General features: G+C 34.5%; 1 protein-coding gene across 1 annotated transcript; it reads left to right on the forward strand.

The window, feature by feature from the left end:
• The first annotated feature begins 203 nt into the window (after positions 1-203).
• On the forward strand, positions 204-18,415 carry LOC143240164 (astacin-like). Its single transcript, XM_076482150.1, has 10 exons — positions 204-323; positions 1,353-1,385; positions 1,956-1,996; positions 3,449-3,524; positions 5,635-5,752; positions 6,308-6,483; positions 8,650-8,877; positions 9,008-9,142; positions 16,684-16,931; positions 18,272-18,415. The coding sequence occupies exons 1-10, from the start codon at positions 263-265 to the stop codon at positions 18,359-18,361; spliced, it is 1,206 nt and encodes a 401-aa protein (XP_076338265.1). The 5' UTR covers positions 204-262; the 3' UTR covers positions 18,362-18,415.
• Positions 18,416-18,445: the final 30 nt, after the last annotated feature.

Consider the following 18,445-nt stretch of genomic DNA (forward strand, 5'->3'; position numbering starts at 1 on the left):
AGTGATAGTCTTTGTTTATATACAGTGTGAAAAGTGTAAAAAAGTATCATTATGAAGTCTATGAAGTATGACTGACGTATTACTGGATCTCACCTCTGCTGGTAGGACATTAAGCTAACAGGCACATCAGGTGATAAATATTACCCATGGGAAAACGAACAGATCTAGCGTCCACTGAAGGTTAGAAAGATAAGACATATTTTATATAAATACAAGTAAGTTCTATTGATATTACATACAGCTTCAAATTACTGGGGGAAAAATGCTGCTTTTCCTGTTTAGCGTACTTCTACCGTGGTGTGGACTAGGGGCTCCTCTCGATGGTAAGTTTCATCTTTGGGGATTCCTCTACATTGTACGTTTCATGTCTGGGGATGCTTCCTCTTGATTTTAAGATTTATTTCTAGACGGTAAGTTCCTCTCTGGGGGCCCAAATTGAAGGCACTACGGTAATGAAACAATTAAATAATAAAACATTGTAATCCTAATTTTAATCTCTGAACTTCTTGTTTTCTAAGCAATGAGAAAATTTCTTAGAATACACGTAATATTATATTTACAAACAGGTGTCCTGTTCTTTGCATGCAATTATTTCATTTGCAAAAAAATAACTGATTGTAGTTTTATATTCAACTTACTTTATTTGTACATACTATGTAAGCCACCGAAACTTTCCCCTTCAACCAATAAAGGTCAATGAACCTACAAGCTATATTTACATAATTAGTGAATGAATCTAACATTAGAAATGATTAAAGTATCCATCAGCACGTGTGATATAATAGCCCTTATACAAAGTCGTATATACAACGCACTTAATAAGTTCATGGCACATTCATTTAGACGTTCGCTATGACTCACTCTGTGGGGAGAAACAGAAGACAATAAACACGTATTTCTGAACTTATGAAAAGTAAGCCATAATTAAAAACTCATACTTTAAGGATATTTTACGTTATGTGTTTGTTTGAATCTTAATGCATACATACATACACCAATTTTACCTTTGTACAAACAAAAGTAGAAACGTGTACTAACAAGTAGCAAAACTGAAAAATAATTATAAGAAATATAAACTAGGACACGTTTATATTTTATTTTAGGGTAAAAAGAAAGCAAATAAAGGACTGAATAAACAATCTTAAATTAACCCTAGTTATTACTTTTAATACGACATTACTAATTAGGTCATTCAAATACTCAAAAGATAAAAAGTGAATCTATTCGATGCCTAAATAACAGCTAAAAGTAATCTTGTACACACAAAAACTTTGTAACGATTTTAATTGATAAACAAAGTTCATGTTATACATTGTAATTATTGTATTGTGTGTTTTTTTCCTTCTTTTCAGATTATGATGGAGATTCGGGACTATACAATCCTGGTAAGAACAAGAATTACTTGTGTGTCTTCTATTCACTTATTTTTCAAAATAAAATCAATTATGCTTTTAGTAAAAAAAACGTCAAAAGTCAAGTGAAAACATTTTTCTTGGAGTTTAATTTACATTTGATGATTAAAATTCTAAAGACACCCTTTTTATCATTAAATAGGCCTCTCGTTTTTTGCATTCTGAATTGCACCAACTAATATATTTTCATTGGTTTTATTTCTTCGATTCTTTTTTGAGATGTTCTTTCTTTGTAGAATATCGTTCTGTTATTTAAATGATCTTTCAAATAACTATCTTTAATTCTGTATTCGTATACACATTTAAAGAGAAAACAGCAACTCCCAATCAATAAATCTTAATTAATTTACACACTTTAAATATAAAGCACGGTGGTGTCATTACATTTTTCCAAACTCCTGTCTTTTATAAGTACGTGCTCCATACTAAAACGACAGTTTATTGAAGGATTCGAATCAGTATCAAAAGCCTGCACTTTCTTTAATGGAAATTTGTAATTGGGTTTATACAATATGACAGAAAACGTGTTTGCTCCTCTAACAGGTTTCTACCAAGGGGATATCGCTGGAATTGACATGACACAGGTAGGATTTGAAAGACTACCATATGATTTAGTTAAACTGTTAATAGGCAATTGTATTTCCATAAAATAGGTAGTTTAATGATTAGTTATGTTTACCAAAAATTACAGTCTCCCATAAGACTTTTTAAGCATTTTTTTCTAACTTAATACCAACCAATGGTACAGCGGTAAGCCTGAAGACTTGTAACGCTAAAAGTCTAAAAACCGGTTTTTCCATACCCGTGGTGAACACAACACAGACAGCCCATTGTGTAGCTTTGCGCTTAACCACAAACAAAAAATATCTACATTTATCATACAAAGGCTACACTGAATGACTACTTTATTATTGCACTTGTTGTAAGTCTGTTTTACTTCATTTATTTGCTCTTCGTTTTTCATATTGTTTCACATTAAGAAGTTATTCGATTTTTATGTTTAGAGATAGTAATTCACTATTTTTATGTAGTTTTGTCACAAATGTGCTCATTAGGTTGTTTTGTTAAATATATTATTCATAATCATAAAAGAAAAATTAATAAACAAAAAATTAAAAATAACTTTTGACCAACTTAATTCGATACATTCTCAACTTGTATTACTTAAATATACGTCATGACATGCTTGACCCATCATAGCCAGCTAGCTCGATTCATAATATGCGAGTCGCGGGTTCGAATCCCACTATTCGTTGGTAAAAAAAGTAGCCTAAGAATTGGCGGTGATGAAAAGCTGCCAGCCCTGTAGTCTTACACTGCTAAATTAGGGATGACTAGTGCAGACAGTTCTCGTGAAACTTTGCGCGAAATTCAAAAACAAACATGACGTACTCAATAAAGATGTTCCTGGTTGTTGTGACAACCTAGTTTGATGTTTGTTTGTAGTTAAGCACAACACTTCACAATGGGCTATCTACTCTCTGCCCACCACGCGTAATGAAGTCTGATTTTTAGCGATAGAAGTCTGCAGACATCCCGCTGTGCCACAGGAGGGCAAACTAGTTCGAACAGCTCCAACTGTTTATTTGGCATTAATTATTATTTAGGCTTAGCTTCTATCACTGTAGGCCTAAGTATGTGATTAATTTTAATGTTTCATTCCAACTATCCTAGAATGTATTATAGCTTAACAGGTAAATATTATACCTGAAAACCCAACATAATACGCATTCCGGTCATAAACTTAAGTATATAGATAAAATTGTACATGTATAGGTAATTGTACATGTATAATTTTATCTACGTACTTAAGTTTAATACCAGAGCTTACAAACGTAAAAATTTAGTAAGCCTACACATAAAGACAACAACAACTTAAATGGGTTGTAACGTGAATTTCTATTTGGTTGACATGAAGTTATTTAAAATCATTTTACGAAGTTGGTGTTTCATTCATCCATGAGTTATTATGTCATAATTGTGTCTAATGAGCAAAAATAATCTAATAAATATTTTGTTATATCACAAAAATGTAGGACAGGAATGCCATTGTAGAGCACAAAAAACTGTGGCCTGGCGGTGTTGTACATTATGAAATAGATCCAGCTGTTGGTAAGATGCTTTTTTAAAGAAAATATTGTGAATGAACACCAAGATGTTGTGAACAAGGATTAAACAGTAGTTGATTTGTTAATGATTTTTGTTTAGTTTCATATGATCGTGTAAAACAATAAGCGCTATCAATTAAATATAAGAAAATAGGCTTATACTTCAACGGCTACCACCAAACCAACAAACAGCTGCGTACAGTATGGAAGAGAACGTCATACTAGCATCCTTCACGAAGTTCAAAATTTTTAACTGCTTACTTGTTTACCAGAATTCGATACAGATAATATTATGATGGATAGGAAATGTACAACAAAGTTTGGTACTCTGGATTGCTTTGAATAATTTCTTTTAGTTTCTTGGAGTAAAAATAATTAAATCAAATCAGAAATGTTGCGAATGTTCAGGACAACAATGGTAAGTTTCATAGTACGTTTACTCAATGAAAAATTAAGAACAATATAGAAAAGTTCTCTTTTCAAACTCACTTTATTTTCTAACGCCATGATGCATAAACTGAACATTTTATACGGGAAACAGATGATTGTACGTATGTGAAAACAGTAACTGGTTCTACACTGAAAGTTGTCCATAGTAGGTCAGCTGCAAGTTTACAAACTTAAACACTAAAATTATTACCTGTGGTGGACAGATCGCAGGTTTTCCAGTGTCAAGCTTAGCGTTAAAAACAACAATTCATTTTTTGCTCTTTGTCTTCTTAAATCTGAAAGCTTATAACGCTGAAAATCAGATTTCAATACCGCAAAGCACAGATAGCTAATTTTGTCGCTAAAAACAGACTAACAAAAGTCGGTAAATACATTTGGACTAAGCAGACGCCTCGAGGCATGAATTGGAGAATGTAAGTGTTAAAGGTTTGGAATTATCCTCTAATGACGTCAATGGAGGATGCCATGTTTAGTTCATAAAACTGTCTGATCTATAGTTTAAAGAATGGAATAATTAATTATGTAATTCTAATCAATAAACGTATTATAGTTTTCAAGATCATTTCTACACGATATTTTATTTCCTCATCGAAAAATGAATTCAACATTCACTGTGCACAAACAATAATTTCATTGGTGAGATGAAAAATTGCATCCAGACTTAACGTGAAAACGCATATCAAGAACTGGTTTGGATTGTTTTGAACTTTGCGCAAAGCTAGACGAAGACTATCTTCGTTTGCCATACCTAATTTGGCAGTGCAAGACTAGAGGGAAGACTCAACGCTACCCACCGCCACCTCTTGGGTTACTCTTTAACGAACGTATAGTGGGATTGAGCATTAGATGACAAATCAAGAGTAACAGTTAACAGGTGGTTAGGGTAAACGACTCGTAATCTGAGGGTTTCGGGTTCGAATCCCTGTCACACCAAACATGCTCACCCTTTCAGCTGTAAAAACATTATAATGTTACAGTCAATCTCACTATTCGTTGGTAAAAGAATAGCCCAAGAGTCGGTAGTGGGTGGTGATAACTAGATGCCTTCCCTTTAGTCTTACACTGCTAAATTAGGGAGAGCTAGCGCAGATAGCCCTCGTGTAGCTTTACGTGAAATTCAGCAAAAAACAAATAAACAATTATTACTGCAGGTTATACTTAAAAATACTAGTTTGAGAGTGTTTCATTAGGTGATAGTGCGTAGCCTAGTGGTTAGCATGTCTGGATTGTGAATCCTAGAATTCAAGGGTCGCGAGTCGTTGTCGGAAAAACACGCTCCTCATTTTTACGTTCTGGTTGCACTATAAGAGTGCAGACATCAGCCACTATTCTTCCAGACAAACACAGCACAAGACTTATCGATAGCTTCTCTTGATAATCTGTCTTCCGTCTAGTCTGGCGGTTCAAAATGGGGGACGGGTGAGCGCATAGTGGTATTTTTTATTTTTTAGCAGAAGTTCATAAAATATATTTTGTTTATTTGTTCTTCATCACAAAGCTACACAATGGGTTATCTATTCTCTGCCCTGGTAGAAAAACCTGTTTATGATTTACTGCTGAGCCACGTGGAGTGTGTGTGGGGGTGGTTGTAACAAAAGACGTAAAACATTACAGAAATAATACTTCTAGCTGTATCTCTAAACATAAATGATTTTTTTTTACAGATTTCATGAGGAATAACATAATGGCAGCCATGGAAGAATACCATGCTAAAACTTGTATTCGATTTGTTCCTAGAACATCCAATGTAGTAAATTATATTCGAATCGTTGATGAGCCTGGGTAAGTTATTAATGTTGTTCTTTTTCAAGGTTCTGGTCGGGGGGAGGTACTATAACGTGGGTTCTTTGATACCGATTTAGGACCCTTGACTTTTTAATGTCTGTTCTTTTTATGAAAATTTTCAATTTTTATTTAGGATTAACAGTAAAAAATAAACGGATTATTTTTTATTGTTTTTTGTTTGTTTTAACAGTAATATAATGGAACAAAAGCTCCAAGTTTCTCTTTATTATTTAAGACATAATATACTGACGGACGAATATTTTAAACCCGTTTATCACTTTTTTTGTATTTGTAGAGCACCATCCATGTAACATCGCCAACTCTTGGGCTACTCTTTTACCAACGAATGTTCATAAATACATAAAATAATTTTCGTGCGATAATCGTCGTTAATTTGATATACCAATAGTAAAAGAGGGTGTTAGAGGTGTAGAATGAACATGACTCTCCGAGGTCGTACAACTGTAACCTAAATTCATTGACACGTGATAGGTCAACAGATTAATATACATACATACTAGAACTACAATATTTAATTGAACTTATTTTTAGGTGTTGGTCATTCGTTGGAATCCAGGGTGGACTACAGAAGGTGTCTTTGGGTCAAGGTTGTAATTCAAAACCAACAAGTATACACGAACTGATGCACGCCATCGGTTTTTGGCACGAGCAGAGCCGATCTGACAGAGATGACTATCTGGAGATCATCTGGGAGAATATAATGGAAGGTAACGCACTACGTCTCCATTTTCTTACAATACGAGAAAACTGATCACAAATTCTGGGAGAGAAGAGCACAAAATAGAAGTTTCTCGAATAACATAAAACGGACAGACGATGCTTTTATTGGTGGAAGCTGTTAACTCCGGTACTGGAGTCATTACCAAACAGTTTAGTTAGCGTAGGCTTAACTAACTTGCCAGCTAGGAATAACTTAAAAATATGTCAACAGGTGCAATGTAGTCGAATAAAAATTTCCATTATAATCTTTGATTTTTTAAAAATTATTCACATTATTTGTTTGTGAATTTCGCGCAAAGCTACTCGACCGCTATCTGCGCTAGCCGTCCGTAATTTAGTAGTGTAAGACTAGAGGGAAGGCAGCTAGTCATCACCACACACCGCCAACTCTTAGGCTACTCTTTAACCAACGAATAGTGGGATTGACCGTCACATTATAACACCCCACGGCTGAAAGGGAGAGCATGTTTGGTGCGACCGGGTTTCGAACCTATGACCCTCGGATTAAGAGTCGAACGCCTTAACCCACCTGGCCATGCCGGGCCATATTCATATTATATAAAATAGAACATTAAATACTTTTCGAACAGTAGAATTTGCCAAATTTAAAGAGTTGAGATACTCTTATTATTATTCGTGTTTTTGTTAAGATATATGTGAATTATCTTTTGAGCATTTCATTGTTACTTTGAATGATGTAAGACCAGTGATTGGCTTTTATCTTGATTTCTACCATCAGGGGGTAACAAGCACAGTAATGGCCTCTTTAATTTTTCTTCTCTACGTGTTACAATCCCTGTTTAGGACTTAGAGTTACGAATGTTATTGTTTTCCCTAGTACGTTTGGTCACTACTGATGTATTAGTATAATGATTTATGGCATCTCTTTGATATTTGGATATGAGTAAGTCTTTCGGTTTCTCCAATATAATGCTTTACGTCCTCATATCTAATACCAAAAAATCTAGTTTTTGATTTTTGTGACCAAGGGAAAAATTATTTTAAGAATATGAAGATAGTCTAATACATTTTTTAGAGAGACGTTTCAATTATTTCCTCAATATTTCATGCTTACATTAAATTCATTCTTATTTCTAATTTTGAAAGGCGGTGTAATATTACTGATATTTCACAATGTCCTTGGTTAACTTCTTGTAAAATTATTCTGCGTGTGCTTTTCTTGAAGATTCTTTAGTTCTATTGGTCAGCGTTTCCTTTTGAAGATATCAGTTATTCTATTGGTCAGCGTTTCGTGATGTCTATTTTGACCACAATCGTGTCGTTTTACTTGAAACCTAAATATCCTTGAGTATGTATGTCATTTGTATAGAATGATGAGGTGAATCCAGTTTGAAATTCAGTTTTGGCATGTATATCATTTGTATAGAATGATGAGGTGAATCCAGTTTGGAATTCAGTTTTGGTATGTATATGATTTGTATAGACTGATGAAGTGAATCCAGTTTAGAATTCAGTTTTGGCATGTATATCATTTGTGTAGACTGATGAAGTGAATCGAGTTTGGAATTCCGTTTTGGCATGTATATCATTTGTATAGACCGATGAGGTGAATACAGTTTGGAATTCAGTTTTGACTACTTTCACGATTAGGAATGTTGATTCCATTTTCAATCAGTTGGTCTTGAAATTACACAGGAAGTTATGAAGACTGTCCAACCTAGCTTGTGAAAAAATACCTGTTCATTAGAAGACTAAAATAGTTCAAGTTTCTTAAATCGTTTAGTATAAATTAAAATAACAGACATTCACACTTTAATACCACTGTTACCGTTTTGAATATATGTTTTTACCTTCTGACTATAATACTTCCGTTACTACGTAATTATTACGTTTTTAAACCTTAAGGCAAGAACAACCCGAGTTCTAGGCTTTTGACTTAGGATTAAAAAGTCCGTTATAAGTAAAGGTTGTGAGTATTCTGGATTTTAAAATATTTATAGAGAAGTTGCTTGAATGGTTAAGTTCAATAAATTCATGAAAGCATGAAGAATAAAAAAGGATGACAAATAACCTAAAAAATACATCTTAAAATAATGTAAGATTTATATTTAGAAACTACTTAAATGATTTCGTGTTGTTTAAAATAAACTCCGTCAGATTAAACTATTCAAACTTTATTATTTGGTATACAGGGATGGAGTTTAACTTTGACAAGTTGGATTACTACGAAAACAACCTACTAGGTGTAGAGTTCGACTACGAATCCATTATGCTATACGGAGAAACAGCTTTTTCCAAGGATTACAAGTCCATTACTATTAGACCAAAGAAGGCGGGTGTGAAGTTGGTCCCCGTGTACACCAAGAGTGGATTTTCTACAACTGATGTCATTAAGATCAACAGACTTTACGAATGTTTTGGTAGAATGTACAGTTGTTTATACAGTTGTTTAAAATATATAAGCTCTAGTTTTTTAAAGAAGTGCCACGAACACTTATTTATTGTTATTATTTTTAGAAAAATAATATGATTGTTTAATTACCTTTTCAGGAGAAGTTCGTCCTCCCAGACCTGAACCACCGGGATTTTATTGTGATTTTGAAAAAGACAGCTGTGGGATCGTGAATCAAGAAAACATGTTATTGTTCTGGTACAGATCCAATACCAGACTAGAAAGTAGTAGAGGTGAGTGTAAGGTAGAAAACATGTTATTGTTCTGGTACAGATCCAATAACAGACTAGAAAGTAGTAGAGGTGAGTGTAAGGTAGAAAACATGTTATTGTTCTGGTACAGATCCAATACCAGACTAGAAAGTAGTAGAGGTGAGTGTAAGGTAGAAAACATGTTATTGTTCTGGTACAGATCCAATAACAGACTAGAAAGTAGTAGAAGTGAGTGTAAGGTAGAAAACATGTTATTGTTCTGGTACAGATCCAATAACAGACTAGAAAGTAGTAGAGGTGAGTGTAAGGTAGAAAACATGTTATTGTTCTGGTACAGGTCCAATAACAGACTAGAAAGTAGTAGAGGTGAGTGTAAGGTAAAAAGCATGTTATTGTTCTGGTACTGATCCAATACCAGACAAGAATGTAGTCGCGGTGAATGTAAGGTAAAAAACATGTTATTGTTCTGGTACAGATCCAATAACAGACTAGAAAGTAGTAGAGGTGAGTGTAAGGTAGAAAACATGTTATTGTTTTGGTACAGATCCAATAACAGACTAGAAAGTAGTAGAGGTGAGTGTAAGGTAGAAAACATGTCATTGTTCTGGTACAGATCCAATACCAGACTAGAAAGTAGTAGAGGTGAGTGTAAGGTAGAAAACATGTTATTGTTCTGGTACAGGTCCAATAACAGACTAGAAAGTAGTAGAGGTGAGTGTAAGGTAAAAAGCATGTTATTGTTCTGGTACTGATCCAATACCAGACAAGAATGTAGTCGCGGTGAATGTAAGGTAAAAAACATGTTATTGTTCTGGTACAGATCCAATAACAGACTAGAAAGTAGTAGAGGTGAGTGTAAGGTAGAAAACATGTTATTGTTTTGGTACAGATCCAATAACAGACTAGAAAGTAGTAGAGGTGAGTGTAAGGTAGAAAACATGTTATTGTTCTGGTACAGATCCAATAACAGACTAGAAAGTAGTAGAGGTGAGTGTAAGGTAGAAAACATGTTATTGTTCTGGTACAGATCCAATAACAGACTAGAAAGTAGTAGAGGTGAGTGTAAGGTAGAAAACATGTTATTGTTCTGGTACAGGTCCAATAACAGACAAGAAAGTAGTAGAGGTGAGTGTAAGGTAAAAAACATGTTATTGTTCTGGTACAGATCCAATACCAGACTAGAAAGTAGTAGAGGTGAGTGTAAGGTAGAAAACATGTTATTGTTCTGGTACAGATCCAATAACAGACTAGAAAGTAGTAGAGGTGAGTGTAAGGTAGAAAACATGTTATTGTTCTGGTACAGGTCCAATAACAGACTAGAAAGTAGTAGAGGTGAGTGTAAGGTAAAAAGCATGTTATTGTTCTGGTACTGATCCAATACCAGACAAGAATGTAGTCGCGGTGAATGTAAGGTAGAAAACATGTTATTATTCTGGTACTGATCCAATACCAGACAAGAATGTAGTCGCGGTGAATGTAAGATAGAAAACATGTTATTATTCTGGTACAGATCTAATATCCCGTAATCCGAAGGTCGCGGGTCCGAATCACCGTCACATCAAAATCCTCGCCCTTTCAGCCGTGAGGGCGTTATAATTTTACAGTCAATCCAACTATTCGTTGGTAAAAGAGTAGCCCAAGAGTTGGCGATGGGTAGTGATGACTAGTTGCCTTCCCTCTAGTTTTAGACTGCTAAATTAGGGACGTCTAGCGCAGATAGCACTCGTGTAGCACAAAATTCAAAACGAACCATAATTTACGATGTTACATGCGTTTTTAACATTGTATATTTTTCCACTACAATGACGTAAAACAATATAAATCATAAATTCTTATCATTAATCGTCCCTAAATAACTCTTGTACACATATATATTATATATATTATAGGCGCTTTTGTGGGTACTAAAATATCATATATTGATTTATATTAACTGCGTATAAAACGATGTGTTAAATCTGAAGTGAGTTTGTGAGTTGGTAATCAAATCATTTCATGACAGTTTTCGTGTTTTTTTATATGTAACAATAGTGAATCTTCAACATTTGAATATTTTTGAAGTATTAGAGTAAATTAATATTTGAACTTTTTATTAGCTACATTTTTGCGCGCCAGCGATACCATGCGTGGGGCGCGCGTACATCCAACTCGATTTTATTATTCATGAGTATCGCTACCGGTCTATCCTGGAACTGAAATTATTGTGGGCAGGACTAGATTAAATTAACCTTTGAGACCTTTCTTAGCCGCAATATAGGGTCTCTTAGAATGACTCGAACTTGTTGTTTTTTTCCAAGTACAAATTTTTAACTCATGGCTCCATCTCCTAACCGATTTATGAACCATTTACAACTCGGTTGTTTGAATTTCGCGCAAAGCTACACGAGGGCTATCCGTGCTAGCCGTCCCTAATTTACCAGTGTAAGACTAGAGGGAAGGCAGCTAGTCATCACCACCCACCGCAAACTCTTGGGCTACTCTTTTACCAACGAATAGTGGGATTGACCGTCACATTATACACCCCCACGGCTGGGAGGGCGAGCATGTTTAGCGCGACGAGGATTCGAACCCGCGACCCTCAGATTAGGAGTCGAGTGCCTTAAACACCTGGCCAGGATGGACCGTTCGGCTATTAAGGATTCTCACTTTGTTTCCTTTTCATTAGCTATATTTTGTGCGCGAGGAATACCTAGCGCGGGACTCATGTAAATCCAAATATATTTCATTACTCATCAGGATCTCTACCAGCATACCCTCAATACGAAATTATTTAAGGCTGGATTAGAGTAAATCAGGCGTGGTCAAATACATCAATCGAAAAAAAACTCAAATCGGTCAATAAATGACGTAACTCTTCGCTAAAAGTTTTACTTGAAAAACAGAGTTATTCTATGGGCCATTATGCTGCGGAAAGAAATCTAACGTAACGCTTTGTCCTCCGCCAAATTTCACTGATCTTTAAATTACCACGGATAAATTTGTAATACCTATCGAAATAGAACTTACAGTTATTAAAATGTGCGTCCATAAAATATTAAAACATAAAATAGTTTTATTTACCAAAAATTATTCTTAGAAAATTTAAGTGACTAGAGCCAAATGGCATCTTACATTCGATATAAATATTATTAATTAAAATTAATTTATCTCAACTTCGATACGAGTTTTATTTATCAATAAAGTCAAAATTGTACAAATCATAAACCATTCAAAATGTTATAACTGTCTCAACATTAGATTTTTGTACATAAAACTCAAGCCAAGCCTTCAGCCGCATATGATTAACTGACGAGATGTTCTTATTAGATTTTATTCACCAACGTTTACTCGTAAATTCAACACACCATTGACAACAGTTGACGAAAGACTTAGTTAAATTTTTCAAACTGTCGTTAATGTATTTAAGCTCGCAAACTGGACATTGTGAGCGCTTTAAAAAACTTTAGCAAAACATTAAATTAAAAATGAAACTAATCACAAACCAAGTTATTCTTATAGATTGCTATGAACAAAATTTCGTTACCTATTTATCTAAATCTACTATTGTGTTTAACCAGATAAAATTCAACTTATATTTTGATACCGTGAGAGATGCTAGTATGTGTACTTGAAACTTCCAGTGTGTTATATTTCATTATGCTATGAAACTAATTTGATATTATGCACACTTAGAAGTTGAATGGTGGGTAAAACTTCCTATACCCAGTGAATGTAAACCCCTGACAGAAACATAGATTTCCAGGTGAGAGTAAGCCCTAATGCAAATATGTGGATACTCCCTAAGTTATTAACGTAACTGACCTAGTGGGTATAAAAGTTTAGTATGAATACCATGGTAGAAGAGAAATGTGTATTATTTTGTTAGTATAGACACTAAACTTTAAACACAGGTTACTTACTACAGTGGAGCGCCCTTAAGCCGCGGTATTTGGGGGGTCAACCTGCTTAACCGCGGCTTAAACCTTTGTGACTGAAAAGCCGAAGTCGCCAACAGCTCCGCCGAGGAGCCTCATCCGGGCCATTGCGTGATCATTATAATATTAATGTATAGACTATTCAGATACAATTGACAAGTGCCGTTTTAACACAAACGACCAATGCATTGCGATGGTTCGCTTTTCCCTGTAAAATTTCGTGTTCCCGTGTTACATGCGGGCCGCCATGTCAATATGATATGCTCACTATTAATTCAGAAACTGAAGTGATTTCTATTGGGTTTGTGGCCAATATTTATACAATTCCATAAAAATATCGGATTATCGAATTAAAAATAATACTTTAATTATTGATCACTTTTTTCACGGATTTACCGCGGATTAACTTTAATGTATGGAGAGGTGTGATTCGGTAACAATGGCGGCCTCCATAAAGCTGACATAGAGAGCGATAAGGTAGATTAATGGTCGATTTCTATTGTAATATATTTTATTTATTTCCCAAATTAAAACAAATCCTTTTTAAATATCCCCTTGAAGTTATAAAGACAAGGAAAGTGTGAGAAACTTTAAAAAGCCAGGTAGTAGATTTAATACATCAAAAGTTTAGGACAAGACTTGCTACAGCGGCTTAAGCGATTTCGCGGTTTACTGGTCCGAGGCTTAATGGCGCTCCACTGTATACATACACACACTAGTGTATGAATATGGGTTACTTGTTTAGTATACACACTATTGTGTGAATAAGGGTTAGTTGGTTGGTGTACACAATAATGTACGAACATGGGTTACTTGTTTAATATACACATTAATGTATGAATACGGATTAACTGGTTGATGTACACACTAATTTATAAACAAGGATCACTTGATTGTTATACACACTTGTGTTTGAACATGAATTATTTGGTTTGTGTTCACACTAGTGTGTGAACATAGGTTACTTGGTTTGTATTCACAATAGTGTATGAACATGGGTTACTTGATTGGTATACACACTAGAGTGTGAACATGGGTTACTTGATTGGTATACACACTAGAGTGTCAACATGGGTTACTTGATTGGTATACACACTAGAGTGTGAACATGGGTTACTTGATTGGTATACACACTAGAGTGTCAACATGGGTTACTTGATTGGTATTCACACTAGAGTGTCAACATGGGTTACTTGATTGGTATTCACACTAGAGTGTCAACATGGGTTACTTGATTGGTATACACACTAAAGTGTAAACATGGGTTACTTGATTTGGTATACACACTAGAGTGTGAACATGGGTTACTTGATTGGTATTCACACTAGAGTGTCAACATGGGTTACTTGATTGGTATTCACACTAGAGTGTGAACATGGGTTACTTGATTGGTATACACACTAGAGTGTCAACATGGGTTACTTGATTGGTATACACACTAGAGTGTCAACATGGGTTACTTGATTGGTATACACACTAGAGTGTCAACATGGGTTACTTGATTGGTATTCACACTAGAGTGTCAACATGGGTTACTTGATTGGTATTCACACTAGAGTGTCAACATGGGTTACTTGATTGGTATACACACTAAAGTGTAAACATGGGTTACTTGATTTGGTATACACACTAGAGTGTGAACATGGGTTACTTGATTGGTATTCACACTAGAGTGTCAACATGGGTTACTTGATTGGTATTCACACTAGAGTGTCAACATGGGTTACTTGATTGGTATATACACTAAAGTGTCAACATGGGTTACTTGGTATACACACTAGAGTGTGAACATGGGTTACTTGATTGGTATACACACTAAAGTGTCAACATGGGTTACTTGGTATACACACTAGAGTGTGAACATGGGTTATGAGAATATCAACTATAACAAGATGATGTTTCTGATAACAATGATAAACAATGTGATCAACATGATGACCGTATGGATACACCACAGGTCATCACTATCATTGAAGGTTCGTTTCTTTAGATCTGTTATTTTATCAAGAACTAAATATTAATTTGGAAGTTAGTTTTTGTTTGTTTGAAAAAATGAAAGTGGTGCTACAGGGGTCGCTAACGATATCGAGAGAAAAACGAAGAAATGGAAGGTGGAATAAGTTGAATGTTCAAAAGCTATGTATAATATGTTATTAAGAAGGAACTTCCGTATACTGGGAAACAGGACATTCCATGAAATAAATATTACGGAAGGAAGAGTTGAGAAAAACAGAGAACCAGGAAGACCAAACACAAGGTGCAGTAACGAGATAGGAAGACAACTGGAAATGTTGACAGTGGTGGCTTTAAGAAGGTCATTGGATCGGGATGGTTCTTGGCACCAACTAAAATTTCAATATGGATTAGAAAAATAAATATATATGATATATAAAGATATATTAGCTATTTGGTTAATATATACACTAGTGTACTAACGTAAATTACTTGGTGGGTATATGTCTGTTTGTAATTAAGCACAAAGCTAGACATTGGGCAATCTATGCTCTGTCCACCACGGATATCGAAACCTGGGTTCTACAGTTATAAGTTCATAGACATGCCACTGTGCCACTGGAGGGCGTGGGCATGTGTAAACTGAGGTATTAACATTGGTCACTTGGTTCATACAATCACTAGTGTGGGAACAGTTTCTTTGACGGTTTGTAAACAAATAAATGAATATGATTTATGCATATACTATTGTACGAATATAAATTATGCAGTGGGTTTAAATATACTATTGCATGAATATGAATTATCTGGTAAGTATTAACGATTGTACAATTATTTGTTACTTGTATATTAATTTCTGTGAAGTTTTTGTTTTTTATTTTACATATTGTGTTTTATGCAATAACTTCTAGATTAAGTTTAGAATTTCAGGATTTCCGGAAAAATCACTCTTTCAATTTCATCTTGAAAATATTTTCGGCATAAGAAATATATATCTTAGTTTTAGAGAACTCATAAGTTGAAAAAAAGATTTCTCGCGTGTCAGTCACGCCTGTGACAACACTTCAGTGTTTGGTTGAAGGTTACTAGGTTTAACTGTTAAACTTTAATTGGTTGGTTTGGCGTTTTATGATGCAAAGTAGCTTGGCTATCTAGCTGTTAGCTTTACAATTACGTTTTGCTAGAAATACAACATTCTTTGCAAATGGCCTCAAAAATATTGTACTCTAGAAATATTGCTGCTGGCCTCCTTGTCATTGAAGTTTGTCTCATTTAATTTAGGGAACAATCAAATTAGTTACCTATAAATGAAAACAAAAAATATATATATTGCTACTTTATTAGGTTTTCTTTTAAATATATAATTTTAGGATCATATGGCAAAGGTAAAGACTTTTCTGTGCACCTTAACAAAAAACAACGTGTAGGTTGTTAATTTATTCAAAGTCTATCTATTACGTACCGAATAATAATAAGTGGGACGCGGTCCTGTCACTGAGCTCCCGCGTGACGTAACTACTCATCGTACGCTTGGTAACACTAATAATAATGTTTGGTATGCCACTCATTTGATTTATAGTTAACCCGTTATTAAACACAGGTTTATTCTATTGTGATTCACAGTAACATAAACTGTTTTAACATGTTTCATGAAGATCTATTTTTATTATATGATATATAATATTATTAATTTAGGATACTACATGGAAGTGAGAGCTTCACAAGGGGGTAATGGATTTGCTAGACTCATCACACCTTTCGTCAAAGTTTACGGACGAGAAAAAGGCTGTCTTAGGTTTAGGTATTATTTGGAGGGTTCTGCAGCAAGATACTTGATAGTCACACAACAAGGTCAAAGCACTTTGGAAATCTGGAAAACTAATGTCTCTGATGGTAGATGGAAGGAAACAGTTTTGAACCTTAATCTTAATGGAGACACACGGGTAGGTAAACATATTTAGTGGCACTGGCTAATGTGTAAGAAAGAATACTGTCTGGTAGTTCGATACTCAGATATCATTATGACCAAAAGCATGAACACATGCTTTCTTTAAGAGAAGCGTACCTACGTTTCTCAATTTGGTTATCGATATTCATCTTTTAGTGTAATCAATTAACATCTTAATATTTCTAAAATACCGAATTTTACTTTAAACATGTGATACTTTTGTAGCGGATTTTGCTTTAAAAACGTGAACTTTTTTATGCCGGATTTTTACTTTAAAAATGTGAGCTTTTTTTCAAAATTGCTATGTATAAAGGTTCACTGACTCTACAATTCTGTCTTTTGCATAATAAATTAAAATATTTTGTGATAAAACAATTGTGACTAATATTTACATCCAAATCAAAGTCACGGTAGGAGAAGTCTTCTAACTATACTCTAAAAAATAATAGTTAGTAATTTCCTTAGCTTACTTGTTGTACTCTAGTTAAACTAAACTCTAGGAAATATCATAACAAAGTCGTTAACCTCTTTGTATTAACCTAAAGATGACCTAGGAAGGTCGAAACGTAGCTCTCTACTTATCAATAAAAGTGTTAAAACCCATATCAGCCGTTTTAAGTTATATTTTTATTTCAAGTGGGCTTCTCGCCATCAAGAATTGTCTCTGATTTTGAAAAGAAATATTACAAGCAATTAAGGCAGGCATTCGACAGCATCCGCAGCCAATTATTGGGATACTCTTGTATGACAGAATACAATAACCACAATACCACGCCCGTTAACCGAAGTCTAGTGGTTATGTTGTAGGCAAAGTTACAGTGTATGAGGGCATCCAGTCGAAGTAAAGACTAAGTCTTTAAAGAACAAACTGACTATATGTAAATATAAAGTATTGTTTAAATACTTTCAGAGTAATTTCAATATTGGTGCTAAAGAAATGCTCAACTAAGTCAGATGAATAAAATGGAGTTAGGGTGTCTCCTCTAAAGGTTAGTGCCCGGGGTTTAAGTCCCGCTAATACAAAATAAAAACCGTTAGTGTCCGGGGTTTAAATCCTGCTAATACAAAATAAAAACCGTTAGTGTCCGGGGTTTAAGTTCCTCTAATACAAAATAAAAACCCTGCACTTTGGAGCCTTGGGTGCATCCTACTGTTCGGTCTGATAAGAGTAGCCCAATAAAAACTATCAAACCACCTTGAATTTAAGTAAAACATTATATAACGAAATTAACTATTAGAGATATCTACGACGTTGTAGGAGCTTTTTTTTAATAGTTGGACTATTTCATTTTTCTAACTTCAAACATCTGTGGTGTAAACCTTTTTTTTTTTCAGTTCTTCGTGGAAGCGTCAACAAGCACTGACAACACACAAGGGGTGATAGCAATAGATGAGTTTTCTTTGGCCATCAGGTCCTGTAACTAATCATGTAAAAGCATTTTTTAAAACAAGTAATAAAAACTAGTTTCGTTGAAAGTATGTCATTTCCTGTTTTGTCAAAACTCTTAC

This window comes from Tachypleus tridentatus, chromosome 13, assembly GCF_004210375.1.
Source record: "Tachypleus tridentatus isolate NWPU-2018 chromosome 13, ASM421037v1, whole genome shotgun sequence".
Classification (NCBI taxonomy): domain Eukaryota; kingdom Metazoa; phylum Arthropoda; class Merostomata; order Xiphosura; family Limulidae; genus Tachypleus; species Tachypleus tridentatus.